Below are 26,007 nucleotides of genomic sequence, written 5' to 3'. Positions count from 1 at the left end.
CAACAAGTACAAAGAGGGTTGGAAGATTCAGAAGCTAAAGGAATTGAAGAAAATAATGTTTCGTCGAAAGTCGACAAGTTGGGAATGTTATAGCATGTACTTTTGGGGTGAGACGAGGGTTTTTAACATGATAAGTAGGTTATGTTATGAGTTATGTTATTAGTATGATAGTCGTGTGTTATGTTTTGAAGTCAAGCGAGTGGTGGAACAAAAGTTGATAAAAGTCATCACAAGTTACGTTCATAAGTTTTACTGAAACTTTAGGTCAAATGTAACTACTACTTTATCCCAATATACCTAGGGTTATGGGGTGTTCCACCCATCAAATTGAAGATCTATGAGTCTATTTTCCAACACATTAACCCGTTTATCAATATGATATTGGAGTAGAGAGATATGGGCATTTTTGCGAGACTGCGCAGACTGTCACCTACTTGCTTAAACGAGAATCCAAAATTGGGCCAGTTCGGGTCGTTCAAAGAGGACTTTTTAAATGCCTATCCCCTTCATATATTAGGCTGATAATAAGGCAAAATAACCAGACTTAATCTCTGCAAAAATCCTCCCAAAAATTTTCCACAAAACCCAATTGATTTTCTATCACTTTCAAGTTCTAATTGGAGGTAAAGCCTAGAGTTTGAAGAACCAAGATAGGAGCTGAGTTATCCAACAAATAAGGTATGTTTACTTCTCTCGTTCATCCATTCTTTTCTGTTGTAGATGCATAGTAAGTTGTTCTATATTTGTAAGAACTCACAGGACGGTGATCGGAAGCCGTGAGTTCGAGTTATTCACTTATAGCGGACTGTTTTGTGGATTGTTTTGTGGATTGTTTGGTGTTATTGTTGGGATTCATGATTTACTATTGTTTTGTGGAGATTGGAGGAGGAAGGGTGTGGAGAAACACCACATAAATGCAGGATGTTGGGCTGGTCATTCGTCGTAATATTTTCGGGTTGTCGACACTATTACGTTTTGTGTATGAAGAGATTGAGGCGTGTTGGGCTATTTTGTAGTATTGTGTGGTGTACATAAGGTTGAAAAATAATGTATATATGTTGTTATTTTTATTTTTGGTGTTGTTTGTGTTATCTTGAATTTGGAGGAAGTAAGGATTATAGGGGAGATGCTGTCCGTTTTAATACAAAACAAGCTTGTTGTTCGTTGTGCGATAATTGTACCTTTCGTAACTTAATGATAGTATTTTTATCATTGTTGTAGATTAAGGTGAGAAGAGGCGAGTTCAACTTGGTGATTGGAAAGACTGTGATAAGGTATGTTAAGGCTAAGCCCTTCCTTCATTTGGCATGATCTCGTAGCTACATGTGTTTGATAATGAGACATAAAGAGAAGTTCATATTCATGAATTTATTCACATTATCCTATTCTCAGAAGTTACAGTATTCTCCCTTATCGAGACTTTATATTCAATTGAGTATTGTCTTCTTCCAGTCAAGAGAGAAGAGGGTCTATATATATACAGTATTACAATATTTTTACCACAATCAAGCTATAATCGGTGGGCAGACCCCTATTGGGCAACCTCTGATCAGATGGTAAGTTATATATACCGAGCCTAATATGGATATATATATATATATATATATATATTTCACCACTATCGAGCTATAATCGATGGGCAGGCCCTTATTGGGCAACCTCTGATCAGATGGTAAGTTATATATACCGAGCCTACTGTGGCCAGGCGCCTATGAGCGAGCCTAGGATGGCCGAGATACAGAACCTAGTATGGCCGAGCGCCTATGAGTGAGCCTACTACGGCCGAGCAGTTACATGTACCGAGCCTTATAGGGACGGACATTTATTTTACTTACTATATTGAAGGAGTTGAGTCATATCTCCAGATCATCTTTGACTCCCAGGTACTTTCAGTTATTATATTATCAGTTCAGTTTCAGCTTTCAGTTATGTTATTGCCTTACATACTCGATACATTATTTCGTACTGACGTCCCTTTTCTGGGGATGCTGCATTTCATGCGTGCAGGTTCATATAGACAGACGGGTAGACCTCCTCAGTAGGTGTTCCCTGAGTTCAGCCTGATCGGTAAGCTCCACATCCTTCGGAGTTATCGGGTCTAGGGTTTCGTGTACATCTTTTGTATGTATGTATATATATATGTTATGGGTAGGTCGGGGCCCTGTTTCGATCATAATACATCCATCAGTAGAGGCTTGTAGACAAATTCTGTCAGTTAGTGCAGTATATTGGACTTGTAGGCCTGGTATGTATATTTTGGTGGTTTGTTAGCTGTAGTAGTTATGACGGCCTTGTCGGCCCAACTTTATATTGATGTTTAGTCAGCGCTAGTTTCCATTAAGTTTTATATTTTGCTTTGCAAATTATCTTGCAATGTGGCTCTATGGCCAAATTATGACATTATATGTTCAGAGTCCCTTAGTTGCAATTTGGTATGCTAGGTTAGGTGAGGCACCGGGTGCCGGTCTCGCTTCCAGGTTTGGGGCGTGACAGTATAATTCAGTCCCATTATCAATTCTGATAATATTGATGCTTTTATCAAACTGATTTTTAACATAACTGAGAAAATGCTTTTCTTTTTATGTTTGAAGTCAGGGGGATACCCTACTATCATGTAGCAGTTCTTCTTGCCGTGTCCCTTCAATTTGCAAAATTCACATTGAATGTTGTAATTCTTTTTTAACTTCTCATATTGATTTCCACCAGTCCTCGAGTACATGGCAATTTTATAGTTGCATATAGTGATGGTCTGATTGTTCCCCAAATTTCCAGAATTGACTGCTACAGACCTTTGACTATCATCCCTATCTATTATAGTATATGCTTGATTGACAGTTGGTAATGAACTCCTAATCAAGATTTGACTTCTTGTTTGAGAGTATGAGTCATTTAACCCCCAATAAGAACTGATATAGCTTCACTTTTTGCAAATAAAGCACAAAATCTCTAGATTTTTCACAATCACAGCCAGGTGCAGGCACCAAAGCTTCAAATTCTTCCACAAGTCTTTCAGTTTAGAGTAGTAGACTGACACAGAAGCAGTCCCTTAGGTCAGAGTAGTAATTTTCTTATGCAAGTTGAATGTTCTTGAACCATCAACTTTATTAAACCTTTCTAATAAGTCATCCCAGATAGCCTGAGCACTAGATGCATAAATAATTCCTCCTAGAAGGTTTTTAGCTATCGAATTCATAATCCAAGATAATACTATTGCATTAACTCTTTCCCAATGATTCCCCGTAGTAATTGAAAATCTTTTTTTCTTGCATGTACTATCAACCAAACCTAGTTTATTTCTACCCAATAAAGCAACTCTGCATAAATATTTGCCAAATTGAATAGTTTTCAATACCTGTTAATTGGAAAGAAATGATTTGAATCTCACTCATATCAGCTGGTGATAAGAACTGTGGGTGATTATAGTCAATTTCTAGGCCTTGATTTTCAGAGTTTTGAGTCACTTGCTCCTCTGCAATTGAACCCATTTTTTTTCAAAATTTTCTTCCCAGAAATTGATTTGAGCACATAATTAGTAATCCGAAAATGAATCTGGAATGATCGATTTCAAGCTCAGAGATATGAGCTAGATAGATTTGATACCATGATATAATTCAAGACGAAGATGAAGATGAATGAAGAAGATGAAGTACAGAGAGATAAAGGAGAAGAAGAAATGACTGAGTGTGGTGACTTTGATATTATTCAATAATGTGTATTGTGTATACTTGGCTGATACATTTATACACGTGAGAATTAGGTGTAGGTAGATATTAACTAACTTAAGCTTAACTAATTCTGTTAACAACTTCTAACCACCTAGCTTGTAAAGACTCTTCTGCCCCTGATATCATTTAACACTAACTTGCCATTATTAATAAATTACCTCAAACCATGTCAAAGGAGCCAGAGGTGGATTTGACCTTAAGCATATGGGTTTTCGTGAAATCAGTAATTTTTGTCTATAAATATTTAATTATAAATTTATTTATTATTGTATATATAACTCAGTGAGTAGTGTTGTGCAATTGTACATGCAGCACAGAAGAAGATGGACTAAAGGAGGGTCCTCAAGTGCATGATTGAGTGGATGGAAAGTCGCATCAAGGGTCCCACATAGTCACATCATCAAATTAAATAATCTTTTTATTACTATTAATATTGGTATATTCTTCAATTTGGGAGTTGGAACCATAACATTACTAAGTTATTTTAATTCAAACAAATAATCAGCACATGCTAATTAAGTGACACTTCTAATCTTGAAAGGGACACTTTTTAGGTGTATTATTTTCTTCTTTTTGCTGAAAAATAAAGGAAGGAGTTATTTGTGGATGTAAATGTTTAGTGAGTCGGAGAAGAGATCCTTAGGGAGAATGGAGAAAAGTGTTTTGCTAGAATTTTTGTCACATTTTCTTTAATATATTATATATTGTTAACAGAAGAGTATAAAACGCTCAGTAGTAATGATACTGTGACTCACAAATAATGTCATCTTGTTTCCACTAAGGTGTTCCTTTGGAGATTAACAACTTCCCTTCCAGTAGAATTGACCTAAACAGATGTTTACCTAATATGTATATAATCGTGTATAATTAGTGTATAATTTACATAATATCGACGAAAAATTCAATTGGCTATTTGTGTAAAGATCCCCAACTTCTACGGGGTAAACAAGGGCTGAGAAGGAAACGTTTAACTTGTTGGACTAACCCAGCCATAGATCCAGAAATATTTTATGATAACAACGTTCGGCCCACTTAGTCTCTGATGTTTGGGCTTGGAATAATAAGGCAGAACTATAATTCAGACAACCCAAATAATCACCTGTACTTACCCATCTTAAACCTTATTACATTAGCTACATTAACATATTTGGGGCATCCAAATTACTTACACCAGTAACTATTCAAACTTATATCTAATTTTTGCTTATCAACAAATCTAACTCCAGCGGCGACCATTTTTTCGACTTTTCTCTTCACGAACCGACTAGTTTATCTCTTTCAACCTCAATCTATTCATTCGATCAACTAATTATTAACACTTGAGGTTGTGGCTAAATTTTAAGTCAATTTGGTGGAGATGTTAGAGTTGATTTTTAGACAAATTTATAATGTATACAAAAATAATATATCGTATATCATTTTGGTATACAATAAATATTTTAAAAGTATACCATTAATTGTAATAGTATACTATTATAGTATATAATATATTCTTACAGTATACAATTACAGTATATAGTATGCTGTTACAATTTGGTCCTTTTATTTTTTTTTAAAATTTACCACTAGGTCCTTTTATAAGTTTTCAACAGAGTTCTCATATTTTTATTTTTAAACTTTTTCTTAAATGGGGTGTTTGTTGAAGTTTCATGGAGGTATTATTCATTACACAAAAAGAAGACGAATTGAATACTATAATATCAAAATGATATATTGTATACCATTTAGGTATACAATATATAATTCAATAATATATAATATATTGCAAAATTATACTGTTATAGTATAAAATATAATGTAATAATATACTATTATAATTTGGTCCTTTTTGAATTTTTAAAAAATTTCAACTGATTTTGTTTTTACAAATTGTTAATAGAGTTTTTTTGTTTTATATTTTTCTCTTAAATGAGGTATTTGATGGAGTTTTCATGGAGGTAATTATCCACTACACTGAAAGTAGGTATAGGAATACACATAAAATAGTAATATACCTAATATGTCATTTTATTATATTGATATTCTATTTTGTTGTACTAATATATTATTGCAGTATACTATATGCTAGAAACGTTTACAATAATTTACATATTTAAAAAGATAAGTTGAAAATGAAAGAAAAAAGTAAAAATAAATAATGTTTAACTTATTTTATGATAATTCATTGAGAAATTAAAAAACAATACTATATTAGTTAGCTTTTTTTATTTGATATAGAGGAAAAAGAAAAGAATAAATTTAAAAAAACGAAAAGAAAGGAGCCAAAAAAGTGAGTGAAGTCAGATTATCGTAAAAAGGATAAAAATAATTTAGGGAAAAATAATGAAATTAGTAGAAGAAAAGAAAGAAAGAAAGAAAAGGGAAAAATGTAAACATCACTAATTGAACTTTCCATCAAGCTGGAAGTCGAAATCATGCCCGAGAACTCAAATGATGGGTAAGATCGGATAAATAATTTGGTTCAGGTAGTGGTGTGTAATTATTTTATTTTTTATGGGCATTCCGGATTCTTTCCCTTAGAATAATGATGTTCTGGAAAGTCCAAAATATCCATACGGCAGGGGTGTCAATGGTTCGGTTCGGCCGGTTATTTTATAAAATTTGTACCATATCAATTTTTCGGTTATTCTATTATGTATAACCAAAATTAGACTTTTTGAAACCGTCTCAATCATGTCGGTTTCTCTTCGGTATCGGTACGATTCGGTTAATATTCGACATTTTTTTAAATGTCATGTAAAAGTCATCAGTAGAATTAGAATGCAATAACATATGTTCTTTTATAGGACTTAACAAAACTCTCTAGTCATTTTTACCGTTTAAAGGGTGATGAATTAAAAAAAAAATAAAAGATGACCAGAGTATAAATCCATCAACTATTCTACAACAACATAAAAGAAATCAAGCAAAGACAAAGAAAATATAAATCACACGAGTGGAAAGATTTTAACCAAGTTGAGACTCAAGACTAAAGTCTATAGAAGATTAAATATTCAAAAAGATAAATGTAGATTATATGAAAGAAAACATATTCAATATATTGTAGTTTGTTACTCATAATCACTAAAATACTTTGTGTCTTGCTAATGAATATGCTGGAAATAACTTAGTTTAAGTAGAAGTAGCATAATAGGTTTTAGTTAAATTAGTCGTTGACTTATAAGTGTTTTCATAATTTCAAGGTCCAAAGAAAAATTTAATATTTTATTATTTTTAAACTTACTATATAAATATATTTTTCACATGTAAAATTTATTCGATACGGTCCGGTATTTTTTCGGTTTATTTTTGTAAAATAAAAAACCTACACTAATTATCGGTACGGTTATAGATTTATATAAAAACCTACGGTTTTCTTAAAAGAAACCTAAAAATCGATTCGGTGCGGTTCGGTCGGTTTTGTCGGTTTTTAAATATCCATTGACACCCCTACCATATGGTAATCCACTATACTGTTTTGAGAGGTGCAATAAATTATAAAAATAGTTGAAATTTATCTGATTCAAGCTTTGGAAACAAAAAACCTATGGATAGAATATGTTTAATCTCCTTATTGAGTTTACTCGACTCGAACCTGAATTAGTGATGAATTTTGAATACCATATGGTCAAAATTAAAGGAAAGAAGAAGTGACTTCTGCTTCATAAAGATCAGTAAATCAAAATGCTGCGTAATCATGAAGAAGCAAGAAACAAAGGGAAAAAAAATTCGAATTGAATCAAGATCTAATGTTCCGTGCTGAACGAGATTTAAAATAAAATCAAACTTGAAGATGAATTTAGTTACAAATAAATCGTTTTAGTAGTTATAAATCGTATAATTATGTCTTGTAACGGCTGTATCTACCTTTTAAGTTAAGCAATTTTCAAATATCTTCTTGTTTACCTTAAAAATGAGTAACAATTAAATTTGTATATAGTTTAAAAGACACGTGATTTAATTTCACACGAATAATCTAAGAACAATAAATAATTAAATTAAAGAGAGATAAAACGATCAAACCAAACGCAATGGAACAATTGAACCTGGCTCCGATCGAGCCCACGATACGGACTAGGTTGTAACTAAAGAAAAGAAGAACTGAAGAACACTTTGAACAATCAGCCAGAAAACAAAATGAACTTTATTGCTTTGATATGCGTGCCAATAATATTTTGAAAAAAGAAGAAGAAGTTCTCCCCTTTATATAGTAGGGGAGTTTCAATCCTAGTACAAGTTTAAATAAGGTAAAAATCTTCTCTTTATGGTAAATGTGTCGATTTGTAGTTGATATCGGACGAGATTTGCACCATAATATCCGATTGAGGGCGGATATTACGGTTCTCTGCTCATCGTGCTTAACCGTTTCTCTTTTCCCTTAGTCCCGAAACTTCACTCTACCCGGATTCGATGTTCAGCCGTGTCCGATCCCGGATGCACCGTTCATCCTCCCCGGGCTCCGAAACGAGGAACCCTTCGACTTCACTCGAGGTTGCGTCAGATCATGCTTCCCTCTCGTTTCTTTATTGGGAAATTAGGAGTAATATTATCCCCGATTTTACCCGCACATAGATAGTCCCTTCACTTTTCGGAGAGCAGATTTATCAAAGCGACGAGAAGTGATTAAGTGACCCTAGTTCCTTTCTCCGTACGCTGCAATCGGGTCGATGAGTCAGCGAAACGTTCCATCAATCGCGTCGTTCTGACGTCAGACACGTGTCGGCCGCTGGTGTAACGTCCTCGAATGCGAAACGTTCTCGAATGCGAAAAGTCACGCATTAATTACCTATCCCTTATAAAAGCAGCGTTCTTTTTTTACTTTTTTACTTTCCGATTTCAAATTTTCTTATTTTACCCCCGAACTTTTTACTTGCTCTTGATCCCTTCAAATCTTCATACATTGTTCTTCACATCTTCATATCTTCATCATCCCATCTTCAAATCTTCATACTTTATTCTTGAATCCTCAAGTTTGACCTTCAAACCTTCATTCTCTTCTTCAAACCTTCATACCTGCCTTCATACATTCATACTCCAGGAATTCGATGGCGAAAACTTCAAAATATGTTCCCCAACAAACTGCCCCTTCAACTTTTAACTCGGCCACGGTTGTTGAGGTGTCGTACCTGAAGTGACCCCGGAACCTCCTCTAAAGAATTTTATCCCTGAAGGCTGCTCTATAGAAAATGACTTTAAGGTCGAAAAAGCCTCCAAGCAAGGGGATCGAGGCGAGGAGGTGTGGAGGTACATATGTTCTATCACCGAGGACACACTCCTGACTGTTCGGGAGGACTGCAAGTGGGAGGGCAAGGAAGTGGTCGCCCCTGGCCCTGATGAGGACATCACCACACATGTGGAGGAATATCTAAGTGTTTATACATACCCCTTCACGCTTGGCCCAGTGAATACAATAGTCCTCGACTTTTGCAAAAGGTAGGAGGTCTACCTCGTGCAGATTCACCCGTCCTTTTGGAGGATCGTGATCCTCCTCCGTCACTTCATCAATAACACGGAGGAACCTCGATTCACCATCGACCATCTGCTTCGCCTCAGTCCTCTAATCTTCTGATAGGGATTAACTAAGCTCGTCCGCCGGGTAAAGAAAGCTCGATTCTCGAGTAATGATGAGGATATGGATCGAGGCTGGCAGGGGAGATTCGTTCGAGTGAAGACCAAGGATCTCATTCTCCCCGAGTTCCTGTCGTTCCCTGAAAAGTGGAACCTACCACGTAAGTTCCTTTCCTCTCGAGTATTTACAATACCTTTTGGGTTTTGTTCTTCTTTCTTATCGTATGGTTCTACCATTGTGCAGCGGTTGCCCAAGTCCCCAACGCAGTTCCCCGCTTCAAAGAATGGATCGAGGGGATCTGCAAACAGTTATCGTACTTCGAGCGCAAATGATGCAAACTCTCAAAGGGCAAGTTTGAGGCCCGTTCCCATAGTGAGTGTTCTCCCCCCGATCAAGTTTCCCTTTCTATTCGACTGTCATCTTTACTAAGTCTCTCTCTTCCTTCCACAGGTTTGCCCAATACCACTAAGCTCCGAGCAATAGACGAGGACGATGCTCCGTCCTCACCTGCTAAACCCTCCACTTCGGGACATCCTGAGGCCGTTGTGAAGAAGGAGGAGAAAAAGAGAAGAAAGAGGGAGTCTTCCGTTTCCTCGGATGTGGATGCCAAGGCCAAGAAGAAGAGGGTCGCGGTCAGGGTCCGAAATAGCAACAAGAAGAGTACCCGAGCCAGGGTACCGGACCCCGAATCCCTTTACTGGCTCAGAGACTACCCTAAAGATGATGACTTGGAGTTCATCGCCCATGGGCCGGCCACTGATGCAGAACAGCTGGCAACATCGGAGGGTAGTAACCGGGAGGCCGAACTATTTTTGGCTCAGGAGCCCAAAAGAAATCCAGTTGTTACGGCCTCTCGAGAAGCTACTCCCGCTCCGAGAGAAGCCGCCGGTGTCATTGATATCCAGGAGTCGCTGTCTCACACGAAGTCTCTATTTGACGAGGCTCAGGCCATCATAGAAAAACCAACCGAGACATCACGGGCCGCAGATGAGGCCTTCAACCTGTTCTTCGAAGGCATGGATATCGGTTCTTTGGACGACGACTCTGGGTTCGGTCACCTGGAGATCCTGAAAAAATATGTGCTTCTGAAGTCAGGAGGGCCAAGCTCGAGCCTAAAGTTGGTAAAGCAATTCTCCGCTGCGAGCGTGGATCCCGACCACAAAAGAATGGTTATGTTTACAATCCCGACGGATACCCGGGTGATGTCCGGACCGGTTGTCAATGCCAGCTATCTTCGTTTTTTGGTGACCGAAGAGGATCAAGCGAAGATGAACGAGGTGGATGCACCGGGCCATTTCAACGAGGCACAACAGGCGCGGAACAAGGTATATTTTTCTTTCTTTTGTATCCTCTAAAAGGTTCATTTAACCTTAGCGTATTTATGATCTCATCAACTTTGTTTCTCAGGCCTTGATGCTTTATCATGAGAGCTTCCATTGGTCTCGGATGGAGGTGAGTCAGATCGAGTTCGAGCTTAAGGAACATGTCCGACAGAAGGACGTGTACAAAGCTCTTAGCGAGCAAAGAGACGAGGCCCTCAAGGAACTCCCTATCCTCTAGGCCGAGCTGGAAAAAGCTCAAAAGGAGGCCTCGTCGGTGAAACAGGAGCATGCCGTTCTGGTCGAGAAGGTAAGGATATTTGAGATTAATAACGAGAGGTTAAACGCAGTAGCTAACACTGCAACCTCGTAGGTCCAAGAGAAGATAGACCTAATCGACCAGCTATGGGACTAGATGAACGAGCTCAAAGCTTCGGTCGAGGCGTTGAGAAGCAAGATGGATCTTCTGGCCTCAGAAAAGGAGGCTACTAAAGAGGAGTTAGCATCATCCAATGACCAGCTCAGGGTGATGAAGGTTAAAGCCGACAAGTGGTCTCGGCTAAATGATGAGCTCCGAGAACAACTAGGCTCGGCCATCTCGGAACAGGATGCCCTCGGTCGGGAGTATACGGTATTGAAGTCCAAGTTGGAGGTGGCTTCGAACGAGTCCTCCGAGGTCCAGGATATACTAGCCCAATATAAGAACGACATAGAGATAGCCGATGCCAGTTTAATAACAAAGGCTGAATATGTAAAGTGGTTATCCCGGAGGAAGTCCCTCGAGGAGATTCACGCCCGTGGGTTCGACCTATCAACCGAGATTGAAGAGGCTAAAAGGCTCAAGGCCGAGGCCAAAGAGATATACGAGCCTGGGGGTTCAGACCATGAATCGGGCTCTAGCGAAGACTAGGCGCAGATGACTTAGTTTATTTTTTATTTTCTTTTGTACATTTTTTTGTTTATTTTGAGGCCGTTTTACCGTGCCTTTGTAAATACTTTTGGCATTTATAGAACATTTTTCCCTTCGGCTATACTGTGTCTTTTACTTTTCAGCATCCGTTGGTAACTCTTTGTTTGAAAAATATCATTAATGCCTTAGCATAAAATTGGGCATAATTTAGAGTGCTCGTTCCCTTAGAGCCCGAATGAGGCATGGTTTCAATAACAACTCTGAGTTGCTTAAGCTTCAAAATATTTGATAAAAAATGAAGTCTTTAAAATAATTGAATATTTTAACCGGACACGATGATGATTTATCGAGGGTGGCCTTTTTTCATAGGTTTTAATCATGTGTAAGGACCTTACTTTCTACGTACGAACTTGAACGTCTCCGAGCCATTTTATGTTGGCCGTAGCCTTTCATGTTAGGGCCCTACCTAATAGGATGGTGCCTCCGGGACCCGATAGCCCGAGCCATCCGATCTTATTATCGGACAGCAGTCCCCGACTCGGGGAGGACTGTGGGCTCTAGGATTTTGAACCCATTATTTGTTCTAAATGACTTAACGAATATATCGCTGGTGCAAATACGAAGTGATGAAATATAGAGGACAAATTTCTTTCATTACTTTGCATGTAGAGTACATGATCGAAGGCACAAAAACTTTCTTCCATGGCAAGAATGAGCTACACGGGCACGTTCATTTGACCGTTTGACCCTTACAATGAATTCTAATATTCAAGCCTTGGATTTTAACGTCAAATAAAAAAATGCCTTATACGGATCCTAACTTAAGGCGTAATGGCTCCCCCAGTATTCGACGCTAACCTCGTAAGGGCTCGAACACTGTCGATCCAGTACGAGTGATCAGCAATCCCGGCCTCATGCCAGTCTTTAAAACTAAGGTAGCATATTTTACTATTGCCTTGTCAAAAACCTTGTCGTAAAACCCACTTCGGGAAAACCCGATCCAAAGGAAAAAGAGTGTTACACGTGCTTTCAGACCTAATCGTCAAATTTAACCTCGACCGAATACCTGCATGGGTTATTCCAAAGCATAACACATTTCAAAGGAAATTGTGTTCGTACCTGAGCAATAGTATCGCTTTAAATGTGCCACATTCCCGTTGTTTGGTAGCTTTACATCGTTCCTTGACTCGAGCTTATATGAACCTTTCCCGGTTATACCGACAACTCTGTACGGACCTTCCCAGTTCGGGCCTAGTTTCCCGTCTTTTGGGTTCTTGGTGTGTAGCATAACTTTCCTTAATACCAAGTCCCCGACTTGAAAATGTCGAAGGCTAGCTCTTCAGTTGTAGTATCTCCCCATTCACTGTTTTTGGGCCGCTAACCGGACCAGGGCAGCTTCTCACCTTTCGTCTAATAAATCCAAGATCGTGGACATGGCCTAGTCATTTGACGTCTTGGTAGCGTACTGGAACCTTAGGCTTTGTTTTCCTACTTCGACCGGGATCAAAGCTTGCGCGCCGTATACTAAAGAGAACGGGGTCGCACTGGTACTTGACTTTGAAGTCGTTCAATATGCTTACAAGACCTTGGGCAAAATTTCTTTCCACTTTCCCTACGAATCAGTCATTCTCTTCTTCACGTTTTGGAGTATAGTTTTTCTTGTTGACTCTGTTTGACCATTCCCACTAGGGTGGTAAGGTATTGACAAGATCATTTTAATTCTGTAGTCTTCGAGAAACTTATTTACCTTGCCGCCGATGAACTACTTCCCATTGTCGCAAGAGATCTCGGCATGTATCCCGAATTGCCATATTTTATGATCCTAGATGAAGTCGATGACCTCTTTCTCCTGAACCTTCTCGAACGCATGTGCTTCGACCCACTTGGAGAAATAATCGGTCATGAGTAGTATGTATTGGGCTTTACCGGGTGCCCATGGCAAGGGACCGACGATATCCATCTCCCGTTTCATAAACGGCCACGGCGATAGGACTGGGTGAAGTATTTCCCCTGGTTAATAAATCAACGGGGTGTGCTTTTGGCATTCGTTACATTTTCGAATGAAGTCTTTCGCATCCTTCTCCATCTCGTTCCTGTATTAACTGACTATGATCAATTTTCGAGCCAAGTATTCCGCTCCTGAATGGTTTTCACAAGTACCCTCGTGTACTTCCCTCATGGCGTAGTCGGTCTCCCCCGGACCCAAGAACCTAGCTAGTGGCCCGAAAAAGGATTTTCTGTATAATTTTCCATCGACCAAGCTGAACCTTGTAGCTTTAGTACGTAGGGCTCTTGATTCCTTGGGATCCGATAGCAATTTCCCTTTCTCAAGGTCGTCTATGTATTTGTCCCTCCAGTCCCAAGTCAAGCTTGTCTAGTTCACCTCGGCGTGACCTTCTTCTACCACCAAGTTCATTAACTGTACCACTACTCTATAGTGGAATTCATCGGAGTCGACTAACGACCCTAAATTGGCCAATGCATCAGCCTCGTTATTTTGATCCCGAGGTATGTGTTGTAGAGTCCATTCCTTGAATTGGTGTAATGTCACCTGCAACTTATCCAAGTATCTCCGCATTCGTTCCTCTTTTACTTCAAACGTCCTGTTTACTTGGTTGACGACAAGGAGGGAATCACTTTTGGCCTCGATCACCTCGGCCCCCAGGCTCTTAGCCAATTCTAGAACTGCAATCATAACCTCATATTCGGCTTCGTTGTTAGTCAATTTTACAGTTCTAATACGATGCTCAGCCGGGACCCATATGCATTGGAAGCACCATCCGTAAATAGGGTCCAGATCCCCGAGCTAGTCCTCGAGGTGAGCAGTAATTCCTTCTCAACATTGGAGATCAAGGCCGGCGTAATATCAGCCACGAAGTCCGCCAAATTCTGAGATGTTATGGCGGTTTGGGGTTTGTACTCGATATCGTACCCGCTAATTTCTATGGCCCATTTGGCCAGCCGGTCTGAGAGCTCGGGTTTGTGTGTAACATTTCTCAGTGGGTATGAAGTTACGACACATATGGGGTGACACTGAAAGTACGATTTTAATTTCCTAGATTTGCACTTAATAAGGCGAGCACTAAATTTTCTAAGTATGGATACCTTGTTTCAACATCGCCTAGGGTTCTACTAACATAATAAATAGTAAATTGCGTACCTTCTTCTTTCTGGACCAGGGCACCACTTACCGCCACTCAAAAACTGCTAAGTAGAGGTATAATTGTTCGTGCAACAAGGGAGGGCTCGATAGGTATCGTTTGAGTTCTTCTAAAGCTCGCTGGCACTTCGGGGTCCAAGATAAGTCGTTCTTCTTTTTTAGTAATGAGAAAAACCGGTGGCTCTTGTCCAACGACCTCGAAATAAACCGGCCCAGTGTGGCTATCCGCCCGCTCAGTCTTTGTACTGCCTTGACGTTGTCAACTACGGTGATATCTTCTATAATTTTATTTTGTTCGGGTTGATCTCTATTCCCGAATTGGGTACTATGAACCCGAGGAACTTGCCCGAGCTGACCCCGAAAGCACACTTCTCCGGGTTTAGCTTCATGTTATATTTCCTCAATATGTCAAAGGTTTCCTGTAAATGCTTCAAATGGTCCTTTGCTCGCAGGAACTTAACCAACATATCGTCAATATACACCTCCATAGATTTCCCTATTTGTTCTTCGAACATTTGGTTAACTATGAGTTGATACGTGGCACCGGTATTTTTTAGCCCAAACGGCATCACGTTATAACAGTAGGTGCCGAATTTGGTTATGAAAGAAGTCTTTTGGTTGTACCTAGAATAGGCGTTGAGAAAACTTAGTATCTCGTGTCCAGCCATTACATCGATCATTCGATCGATGTTAGGCAAAGGGAATGAATCTTTCGGACATGCCTTGTTTAGGTCCTTATAATCTATTCTAAGTTTGTTTCCTTTTTTAGGTACGACTACTACGTTAGCTAACCAATCCGGGTACTTAACTTCTCGAATGGAACCTATTTTCAAAAGTTTAGATACCTCATCTTTGATGAACGCGTGTTTGATCTCAGACTGGGCCTTCTCTTTTGTTTGACCGGGTGGAACTTTGGATCCAGGCTCAATTTGTAAGTTGCCACTTCCGGTGGGATCCCTGTCATATCTAAGTGGGACCGGGTGAAACAATCGGCATTAGCTTTAAGAATATCAATAAGACTTTTCTGAGCTTGAGAGATAGTCCCGTGCCTAGGTATACCTTTCGATCCGGTAGGTGCTCGATCAGTATAACCTGCTCCAATTCCTCGATTGTCAATTTAGTATCATCGGTGTCATCGGGTGCTATGAAAGATCTCGGGATGCCATAATCATCCTCCTCGTCCGCTGTGTGCCCTTCTTATTTTTCGGCCCGATTAAGGTCGGGATCATTGATTTCTATTTGGTTTCCTTTTCTTCGACTAGTCCCCTATTTTTTGATATCGAGACCGCGGGCACCGGGGTCACTTCATCGATAACGAACATCTCCTTTGCGGCCGACTGTTCCACGTAGACTGTTCTGACTTATTCCGGAGTGGGAAATTCCAAGGCGTTGTAACTCATATCCCCCTCGATCACATAGAACTTTATTTTACTGGGTGGTCCTAGTAGTGTTTACTGGTAAATTTATTTCACTCTTCATTGTCTCGCACGCCATGTTGAATCCGTTCAACATCCAACCGTCGGTATGATTTGGTCCAATAATCCAGTTGTTCTATGACCCTCCATCGATGAAGTTGGCCGAGCTACCTGGATCGATCAACATAGGTTTAACTCAAAATTTATTGATAATCATGGATATTACCAGTGCATCATTGTGAGGCTGGATGATGCCCTCGGCATCTTCATCGCTGAACGAGATGGCCCCTTCCTGGACGCAATCCCAGGTGCGTTTTTTGCTTGTGGTAGAAACTTTGGTGAGTTTTATCATTGTCCCCTAAGGGACATCCACTCCCTCAATGATCATGTTGATCACGTGTTGGGGCTTCTCTTATTCAACCTGTTTGTTGGCGTCCCTGTTTTTGAAATGATTTTTGGCCCGTTCGCTTAGGAATTCTTGAAGATGCTCGTTATTGAATAATCGAGTCACTTCTTCCCTTAACTGTCGACAATCTTCGGTCCTATGACCGTGAGTACTATGGTACTTACACACCGAGCTATGATCCCTCAGTGCAGGATCAAACTGAAGTGGTCTAGGCCATTTGGTCTCTTTGATGCGACCTATGGCTGGCACTATACTTGCAGCATCCACATTGAAATTGTACTCCGATAATCTGGTGCTTCCCTACCCCTGAGCGACCTGTCAAAAGCGATTTTACTCATCAGACCTTGGTTGCTAGGTCCTTGATCATTTCTCCTATCGTTCCTAGTTGGGTGGCGATCAGATTCATTTCCCCTTCTGTCCAAGCCGTATGGCTGATACCGATCTCGGACCTGCCTTGGATCCTAGTTGATAGTCCTCTTAGATATGTCATTCGCTCTATTGGGGTAAACAGACCCCGAAGGGCCCCCAGCCGGTCGTCTTCAACTGATACCTTTTATGGACATTGGCCCAAGTAACAGTCGGGTACTCCACCAAATTTTGCTTCAATTGTTAAGAAGCAATGGAACTTCGGGGGTTGAGCCCTTGAGTAAGTGCCTGAATGGACCAATCATTCGTGACCGGGGGTAGGTCCATTCGCTCTATATGGAACCTCGACACAAACTCCCTAAGCATCTCATTATCTCTCTGCTTGACTTTGAAAAGGTCTGATTTCCTCGTCTCGATCTTGATGGCGCCAACATGGGCCTTCATAAAAGCATCCGCAAGCATAGAAAATGAATCAATAGAATTCGGAGGCAAGTTATGATACTATATCATCGCTCCTTTGGACAGGGTTTCCCCATATTTCTTCAATAACTCTGATTCGATCTCGTCGTCTTCCAGGTCATTCCCCTTGACTGCGCACGTATAGGAGGTTACATGCTCGTTAGGATCTGTGGTCCCATTATACTTGGTAATGTCGGGCATTCAGAATCTCTTCAGGATTGGCTTCGGCGCCGCACTCGGGGGAATGGCTTCTGAATGAATATTTTGGAAAATCTGGTCCCTTCAATATTGGAGGTGTTCCCGGGATCTGATCGACCCTAGAATTGTAAGTTTCCACCTTCTTGTCGTTGGCCTCTATCTTTTATCACCTGACTCCACCCGCTTTGTCAATGCTTCGAGCATCTTCATTACCTCGAAAGTTTCCCCGGACCCGAATTCATCTGGTTCCACGACAATTTGTCCATCCCTTCGAGTGTTTTCTCTAACCCGTTCGGGCTCGATCATGTTAGGGACGTGACTTTGGGTCTGGAACTGTGCTATTGCCGCTTGCTGAGCTTGCAATATTTTGAAAATTAACCGCAGGCTAACCCCATCAACTTCCCCTTCGGGTGCTTCTCGAGCTGATGGCCTGGGTGCCCCACGAATACTGTTTTCAGGGTCAGTTAGCAGGTTGATGTTGATGAAAACCTGTGAGTTAGCGTCGACCGAGTCAACAACTAGGACATCATTGGGATCAATAGGGGGCACGTCATTGCTAGGTACCACGTTATTGTTTTTACCATGGTGGCCTGACTCGGTGTCAACGTTCAAATGAGAAGACTGAGAATTTGACATTCTTAGGTAAACCTGAAATCAAATTTCAAAGAACAAGTATAAAATAGGGTGTGTTATGGAGATTCGTATTAAATCACCACTATTATCCTTTACCCCATGGTGGGCGCCAAATTGTTTACCCTATAAATGAGTAACAATTAAATTTATAAGCGATTTAATGGACACGTGATTTAATTTAACATGAATTATCTAAGAACAATAAATAATTAAATTAAAGAGAGATAAAACGATCAATCCAAATGAGATGGAATAATTGAGCCTGACTTTAAGTTGAACACTGAAAACTGGCACCGATCGAGCCCTCGATACGAGCTCATTTGTAACTAAAGAAAGGAAGAACTAAAAACACTTTGAACAACGAGCTAGAAGACAAAAATGAACTTTATTACTTTGATATGAGTGCCAACAATAATTTAAACTAAAAAAGTTCTCCCCTTTATATAGTAGGGGAGTTTCAATCCTAGTACAAGTCTAAATAAGGTAAAAATCTTCTTTTTTTCGGTAAATGTCGATCTGTAGTTGATATCAAACGGGATTTGTACTGTAATATCTGGTTGAGGGCGGATATTACGGTTCCTGCTCATCGTGCTTAACCGTTTCTCTTTTTCCTTAGTCCCGAAACTTCACTCTGCCCGGATCCGATGTTCAGCCGTGTCCGATTTCAGATGCATCATTCGTCCTCCCCGGGCTCCGCAACGAGGAACCTTTCGACTTCACTCGAAGTTACGTCAGATCATGCTGCCCTCTCGTTTCTTTACACCCGTACACACTTCTCTTGTTTTACAATAACCTATAAACCCATTATTGGGATGCCTATGTTCTTTTTTTCTTTTTTCTTTTTTTTTTTCCCACAAAGAACTATGAATCAATAGGAGTAATCATAGAAAAGAGAGGTAACGCAAACCAATTTTCAAACTTCCATTAACAATCTCAAAAAATGTATACATTGAATACTCGTATAATTATTAAAATTTGGCTGAGGAAAAAAAATGTTTTTTCTCTTTCACTCAAAAATGAATACATTGCTTTTTGACTCGCCTTTCTTCTTTGTCTCTCTTGGTGCAGTCTTCAGCCTGCTTTCCCTACATTATGCTTCGTATGTGAAATTTAACTCCTTTAAAAAAGGCCTCTCCAATTTTAGCATTTTGGAAGATCCTTAGGAGGTGGCAAAAGGGACTCATTTGGGCCTTTGCCATTATCTACAAGCCATGCCATTTTCAATCCCCATGTTGTGTGTATCTCTAGATGACAATGCATAAACCAAACTCCTGCAATTTCAAATATAATTAAAATACACTAATAACATAAAATATTTTAAAACTTTAAGTTAAATGTTAGGTGTGCAAATAAAGTCTCATATTGGTAGCTAAAAAGATTGTAATTCTACATAAAAAGTGGAGGAATTTCTTAATGGGGTTAGGTCTTTTGAGTAAAACCGTGGGGGCTTGGTCCAAAGCGGATAATATATCATCATATTAAAAGTATCTTTGGGTCATTTTAGCCCAATATTGTATCTAACAAACAATGATGTATATACCTGGATTGTCAGCACGAAATCTTATAGCAACCCATCCTCCGGCAGGAACACCAACTGTATTCCTCTCAACAGGATCCACAAGATTAAAATTCTTAGGATCTGTTTTTGGATTAAAATTTCCTATGCCTTTACCCACTAGAAAAAAATTGAAGCCATGCAAATGGATTGGATGGTTCTCAGGGGCTATAATTCCAGTATCCTGCAAAACCAATTGAACTGTATCGTTATACCGCAGCCTATAAACCTTAGTCCCATTCATCGTCGCCAAATTAGTTGGTCCTGTTCCCGTATAGTTGAAAGCAAAAGGCGGGTTTGCTGGAAAATCTGTCGTGAAAACTCCTTTAGTCCCAAAGAAATGTGCTTGTAAAAGGGCAACCGTTGGCATAACGAATGTAACATTGTTTACACTAGCCACAACTCTGCTTCCATTACCTTGTTTGCAAGTTGGGCATGGATTAATCCCTAAACCTACCGTGAAAAATAGGGAATGATCAATTTTTTTGGGAACATTAGCAGGGTATTTTTTGGAATTCAGGCTTCTTAAAGAATCAAGAAAAGTGTTGGCTACAGGGGTGGCATTTTTAGGTGGTGTACTAGTAAGTGAAATGTGGCTATTTCCTTGTGTGCCAGAATAATGTAAAGTGGCTATTGCTGTAACATTATCAACAGCAATTGGTGCATCCATAAAAGGTGAAGCAGCAACCATGTATTTTCCAGAACCTTGATTGGCAGTGACAATTACATTTGTTGTTTGGCCAGGAGCAATTACAATTGTGTCTGTTTTGAAAGGTTTAATGTAAGTGGCATCAACTTCAACTACTGTCATTTTATGGCCAGCAATTTTGAAAAAGAGTTCTTCATTGAGCGCAGCGTTGATGACTCGTAACATGTAGGTTTTTCCTGGATCAACGTTCAATTTGTATCCACCTGTATATTATATGGTCCAAAAAATGTCATGTTTTTTGCTCTTTACCAAAAATTGGGGTATACTTAATTCCCCTTTTTTTCTATCAGTATATCAAAGCTAAACTCGTATAAGTATTACCTTGTGATGCGCAATTTGAGACGGGTCCCGGATGACCATTAATAGTGTGAGCATCAGAAACATTAGGGGCTAATCCTGATTTTATGGCTTCATTAATCACAGCTTCGGTATCAGATTTCCACCATTCAGCTGCACCACATTATCAAAATCAGTAAAACTTCCAATTTTATAGTATATAAATATTTCAAGAAAATAATGATACTACTTTGGTTTAAGGAAGTTAATGTTTTTTACCTAGGATCACGACAGCTTCGTGGTTGGGTTTAGGGAATGGATAAGGCACTCCAAGGTTAGGCAAGATAACAATTGCACCATGAACAGTGGCCCTTAGCCACAAAATATGAGCATGCCAAAATAGTGTACCCCTTTGGCCTGTAATAGTGAAGTTATACACATAGTTTTGCCCTGGCTGAATTGGACATTGTGTGATGTATGCTGGTCCATCTGCCCAACCTGTTCTAAGTTGTCTAATACCATGCCTGTAAAAAAAATGTTATCATTACTTTAATCCATTGTATTAGATAATCTGTCTTATGTTCCAGGTTACTAAATTCGTCCACTTTTTAAGAACGGTTACTTGTGCGGAGCTAGCTAGGTGGAAGGAAGGGGTTCAACTGAATTTCCTACATCGAAAAAGTTATATTGTCTTAATAGATAAAAACAAATAAAGAAGAATTCACCTAAATAGCCGATCATCCGCCAGTTTAAAACAAAAAAAATGACGGATATATAAAATATGTATAATAATATGTACATAACCATGTGTAATTTATCTATATATACCAGTTAGGAAAGTAAACAGTGAATCATGCTAGCTATTTGTGTAAAGATCCCAAATATAAGTTGGATATATATAAATTGATAAATCCCCTAGTGTAGTGACAATTATTATTTAAAAATTGCTTTACGTTACAAGTTTAGATCTCAGGTGTAATTTTTTGTATTTGTTTTTTGAATCCTCTTATGGAAAATCCTGACTTCGTATTGTACAATAGTTAAAGTCGTAGATATTAGATGACTTACCAATGGATAGAGAGATTATACTTGACATGGTTAACAACTTTGACAAGTACTGTGTCACCTTCCCGAGCATAGATTGTAGGTCCTGGAAATTTTCCATTAACAGTAACAATGGGCTTGGATGAACAAAGGCGAGTCGTGTTCTTCATTACCACCTGCCATGCAACAATTAAACATTATTATATTTATAGCTATGAATTTTGTATTTTTTATATTAAAAAGTCACTGTGTTGATGTATAGTTGACAAATTATTTTGATAGTAAATATATTGATTTTGCTTGTCTTGGCGTCAACTGATTTGTTTTTATAGACCAACCACCTTTGTTAATTGGAAATTTCTTTTACCTAATTTTTGTTGCCTTAGAGTTCGAAACATCTACTTAACAGTTAACAGAGCCAATCATTCTGGATTCATAGACTTTGTGACAGTTTGTTAATAGTGGGATGGAATTGCCAAAATTTTCTGGTTTTCCTTATTTATATTATTATTATTGCTGAGGCAAAAGAAAAGGAGAAAATTCTTTTTTCTCTAGAAGAAAATGGGCCCAATATTTATTAACAAGTCATTTCAAGAAACTTATAATAGATGATTCTCTTCACATTTTTAACAGATTGAATGAAAATTAAGTTGTTTATTGTTAAAAAAATTGATACTGAAAGAAGAAGAAAAAGGATACTCCATTTAAATATAAAAGCACTTAGAAACATGCAGAACGCTTTCTCAAAAGATTGATTCTTTGACTTTGGATTATATAGCAGATCTCGGGGAATATGAAGCTTGTTATCACACTTATCTGAAATTGGTTGAGTTTTTCCTAATCATATATTCTCTCTTTAAGTGCCGACAACATTCTCTTTTGTAGAACATAATCTCAAAACGTTAGAGCCTTTTTATAACATACTCCCTCCATCCCAATTTATGTAGCACCGTTTAACTAGACATAAAGTTTAAAAAATAAATAAAGATTTTTGATACTACTGATTTAAGCCTTAAATATTTGTATGACTACAAATTATTTCACTAAGCGTAAAATAAAATTTTTTAACTTAAATTATTTCTAAATATAGAAAGATGGTGTTATTTTTGCGACAAATTAAAAAGAAAAGTATGACATATAAATTGAGAGAGAGGGAGTATATGTCTTTCCATATTACAAATTATCCAACATTTGTGACTATGGTAATATCAAGAAACTTGCATATTGTTGTTTACTGATGCAAGAAGGTAATTAATTAAGCTTATTAACTACGCATTCACAAGGGAAAAAAATAGTAGTGGTAGTAGTAACAGTGCTAATAGTACTTACATTGAACTTGTAATGTCGAATCCTGCATTCAACGACAAGAGGAAAAAGACAAGCTGCCAATACTATGAAAAGACGAATCCAAGAGTTCATTTTTGTCTCTTTCTTGAAATTTCTGCAATTGGACTTCTATTTACAATTGTGCTATAGAGAACGAATTGAAGTGATTTTCTTTTTAGTTCTGATTTCTTGTAATCTTGTTGTATTCAGGAATGACCTGCCAACGCAAATATATATATATATAGTTGAAAGTGCCTTAATTTTCCGTTGTGTCATCATTTTCTTCAGTTAGGTGAGATGGATGTTTTGGGGTCATCTCTACTTCTTGAACAGCAATTTAATTTCTTTCATGCAATTTCCCCCTCAATCATTACTTGCATTTTACATAAAGTTCTAAACTCTGTGGACCATCATAAATTTGCTAGTTAAGCTATTAGTTTGTTTCTGTGAGAAACAAAGTTCCTTTGGGATTTAATAATTGTCTTTATTAGTTGTCTAAAAAAAGGCACCTCATATGTGCAGGGTCGGGGAGGTCGTATCATATAAATGCAATAGGCCGCTTTTAGGGGTCTGATATGGTTTCATGTGAATTTATGCCCAACTCCCTAAATTATGTATAACAATATTATATTTTTTTTAAAATTATTTAAATATATACACGTGCACCAATACTCAAAGATTTCTATGGTGTAATAATTATTGAGTGCACTCTACGAGTGAAATTGGTCGTTCAGATTCCACTTTAGATGGTCTTGTTTTCGGCAAGGGATATAAATATATACGTGAAAATCACTAAAATTTTCAAAAAGAATATAATTTTGAACATATAATTTCAAAAGTGTAGTGGGTTCATGGTAAGAGACTAAAGTTAAACACGTCAAATGTAAATTCTAGATCCATCTCTTCACATTAGTGCACCCATCCTCCTAAAATCATGCTGCCGCCTCTGCGTTTTCCAAATGCATTCATTAGTTGGGTAATTAATATAAATTCATAACTATCTAAATGCTTATGTCAACTAAAGTTGAATTAAGGCGTAACTGATTGAACTATCTAAAAGCAATCTATGATGCTTGATGGTCTTCATGTCCCACGTACAACAGATCAATTAATTCAAGGTTTTGAAATTTCAGTAATTTTATAATATGGTTTTAAAACTAACTCAGCAAAGTGGGAACTGCATGCATGGGATGAAAATGGCTTCTCATGAAGAATATGTACATGGCCCCTACAGTTTGCTACGTCGCGGTTTTTTTGACGGTCGATTTGACTAAAATAAGACATTATAAATTTGTCCAAGACAAATGATACTTAAAACCACACGTATATTTCTGAAAGTTGAAAAATATTTATAGCTCAAAATGTCAAAATAACTTTTTTCAAAGTTTTCGATCTAAGTTTGATACAACGGACTATTAGAACGAGAAGGATGAAAAATGTGTCGATTGTCTCAGACTCACAAATAAATCATAGGCTAAAAGCGAATGAATGATTGCAAAAGGAGTACTCAATCCAACTTAAAAGCTAAAATAACTTAATGGAAAAAGACTCTTTCGAACTTTTATATTTTTGCAAGCATAAAGATGTCGAAAAGTAAGTCTAGAAATTAAAGAAGGTCTTGTTAAAAAGGGAATTAGCTAACATAGTAATTCAAGGTCATTACAAACTAAATAGGATATGTATAACCATATTTATTACTACAACATTTTAAGGGTAAATACTTACTTGCATAGTGTATTTACGCCAAACTATATTAATATACCATGGTTAAGTGATTTAATGAGATATAAATACATATAATTCACAATGGGTAAGTGTTTGAAGTCCATGTGCAAAACACATGTCATGTATCTATTGTTTTGGAGTAAATATCTGGTACGCGTAAGTTTTAAATCTCATAGGCTTTTTATCATCAAAACAAAAATATAGGTTTCCCTTATTGTAGCTTGATTTATATGTCTATGGCAACATTAAAATGACTAAACCAATCCTTAATTCTTCTTCTTTTGTTTTCTTAATAAGTCGCCATAACCATGGTATTGTTTGATGAACTACCGGTACATTAATATTCAAAACAAAGGTATGCAGAATCTCAACAAAGTAATAACTGTACTAATAATTAATATTAATTAGCCAGGACCCGTTATAAAAACGATTATTATTTACCAAAAAAGATAGAAAATGAATTAGGAAGCTTCTTTTTTATGGGCGTCAGTAAAGATCTAGTAATCATATTATCATAGAACCTTAGAAATTTGATAACAGATATGACTCCTACCTACTAAATCTAGTAGTTACGGTTGTTAAATTGATTTCATGGGTTTGCATCATTTTACTCTTTGCTATATCTATAAGCCATTATACATTGTTTCAAGGCAAAGATTAAGCCAACCGTGGGTTTTAACAACTTATTAGTTGTCAATACTCCTTTGCTCCAGCTCCTACCCACCCCTAAAAATCCTTCCAATTTCAAGCACAGTATATTGATATAGATTATATGTGTTTAGCCCTTAAAATGGATAACAATTAAATTTATACGCAGTTCAAAGGATATGTAGTTTAACTTAACACAAATAATCAAAGAACAGTAAATAATTGAATTGAAATGAGATAAAACGATCAAACCAAAGTGACGTAGTAATTAAGCCTTGTGTTTAGCTTAAATGCCAACGGTTGGTCTCGATCGAGTCCTCGAGATAGAGTCCGGATACGAATAAACGAGTGAACAACTAAAGAATACTTAAAATAGTCAAAGTAAATTTTATTACCTTGTTACACGTGAAAGTAGTCCACAAAAAATGAAAGGGTCCTCCTCTTTATATAGTAGAGGAGATTTAACCCTAGTAAAGTCTAAATAAAGTAAAAATCTTTTCTTTCCTTCCTTCCCACGAAAATAAGATCCGCAGCCAATACCTAGTGTGATCCGCACTGCAATATCCTACTGATGGCGGATATTTC

The 26,007-nt window shown here is 38.1% G+C and overlaps 1 protein-coding gene across 1 annotated transcript; it reads right to left on the bottom strand.

Annotated features, from left to right (window-relative positions):
* Positions 1-19,051: 19,051 nt before the first annotated feature.
* Positions 19,052-23,222, bottom strand: LOC107771104 (laccase-4-like). The gene is given in 6 exon segments (NM_001325090.1): positions 19,052-19,410; positions 19,680-20,606; positions 20,725-20,853; positions 20,959-21,203; positions 21,748-21,899; positions 23,053-23,222. Coding segments are annotated over 6 exon segments (1,674 nt in total). The 5' UTR covers positions 23,143-23,222; the 3' UTR covers positions 19,052-19,279.
* Positions 23,223-26,007: the final 2,785 nt, after the last annotated feature.

The sequence above is a fragment of the Nicotiana tabacum genome, chromosome 2, assembly GCF_000715075.1.
Source record: "Nicotiana tabacum cultivar K326 chromosome 2, ASM71507v2, whole genome shotgun sequence".
NCBI lineage: Eukaryota > Viridiplantae > Streptophyta > Magnoliopsida > Solanales > Solanaceae > Nicotiana > Nicotiana tabacum.
Note: the sequence above shows the minus strand (reverse complement) of the source record. Positions and strands in the feature narration are given on the sequence as shown.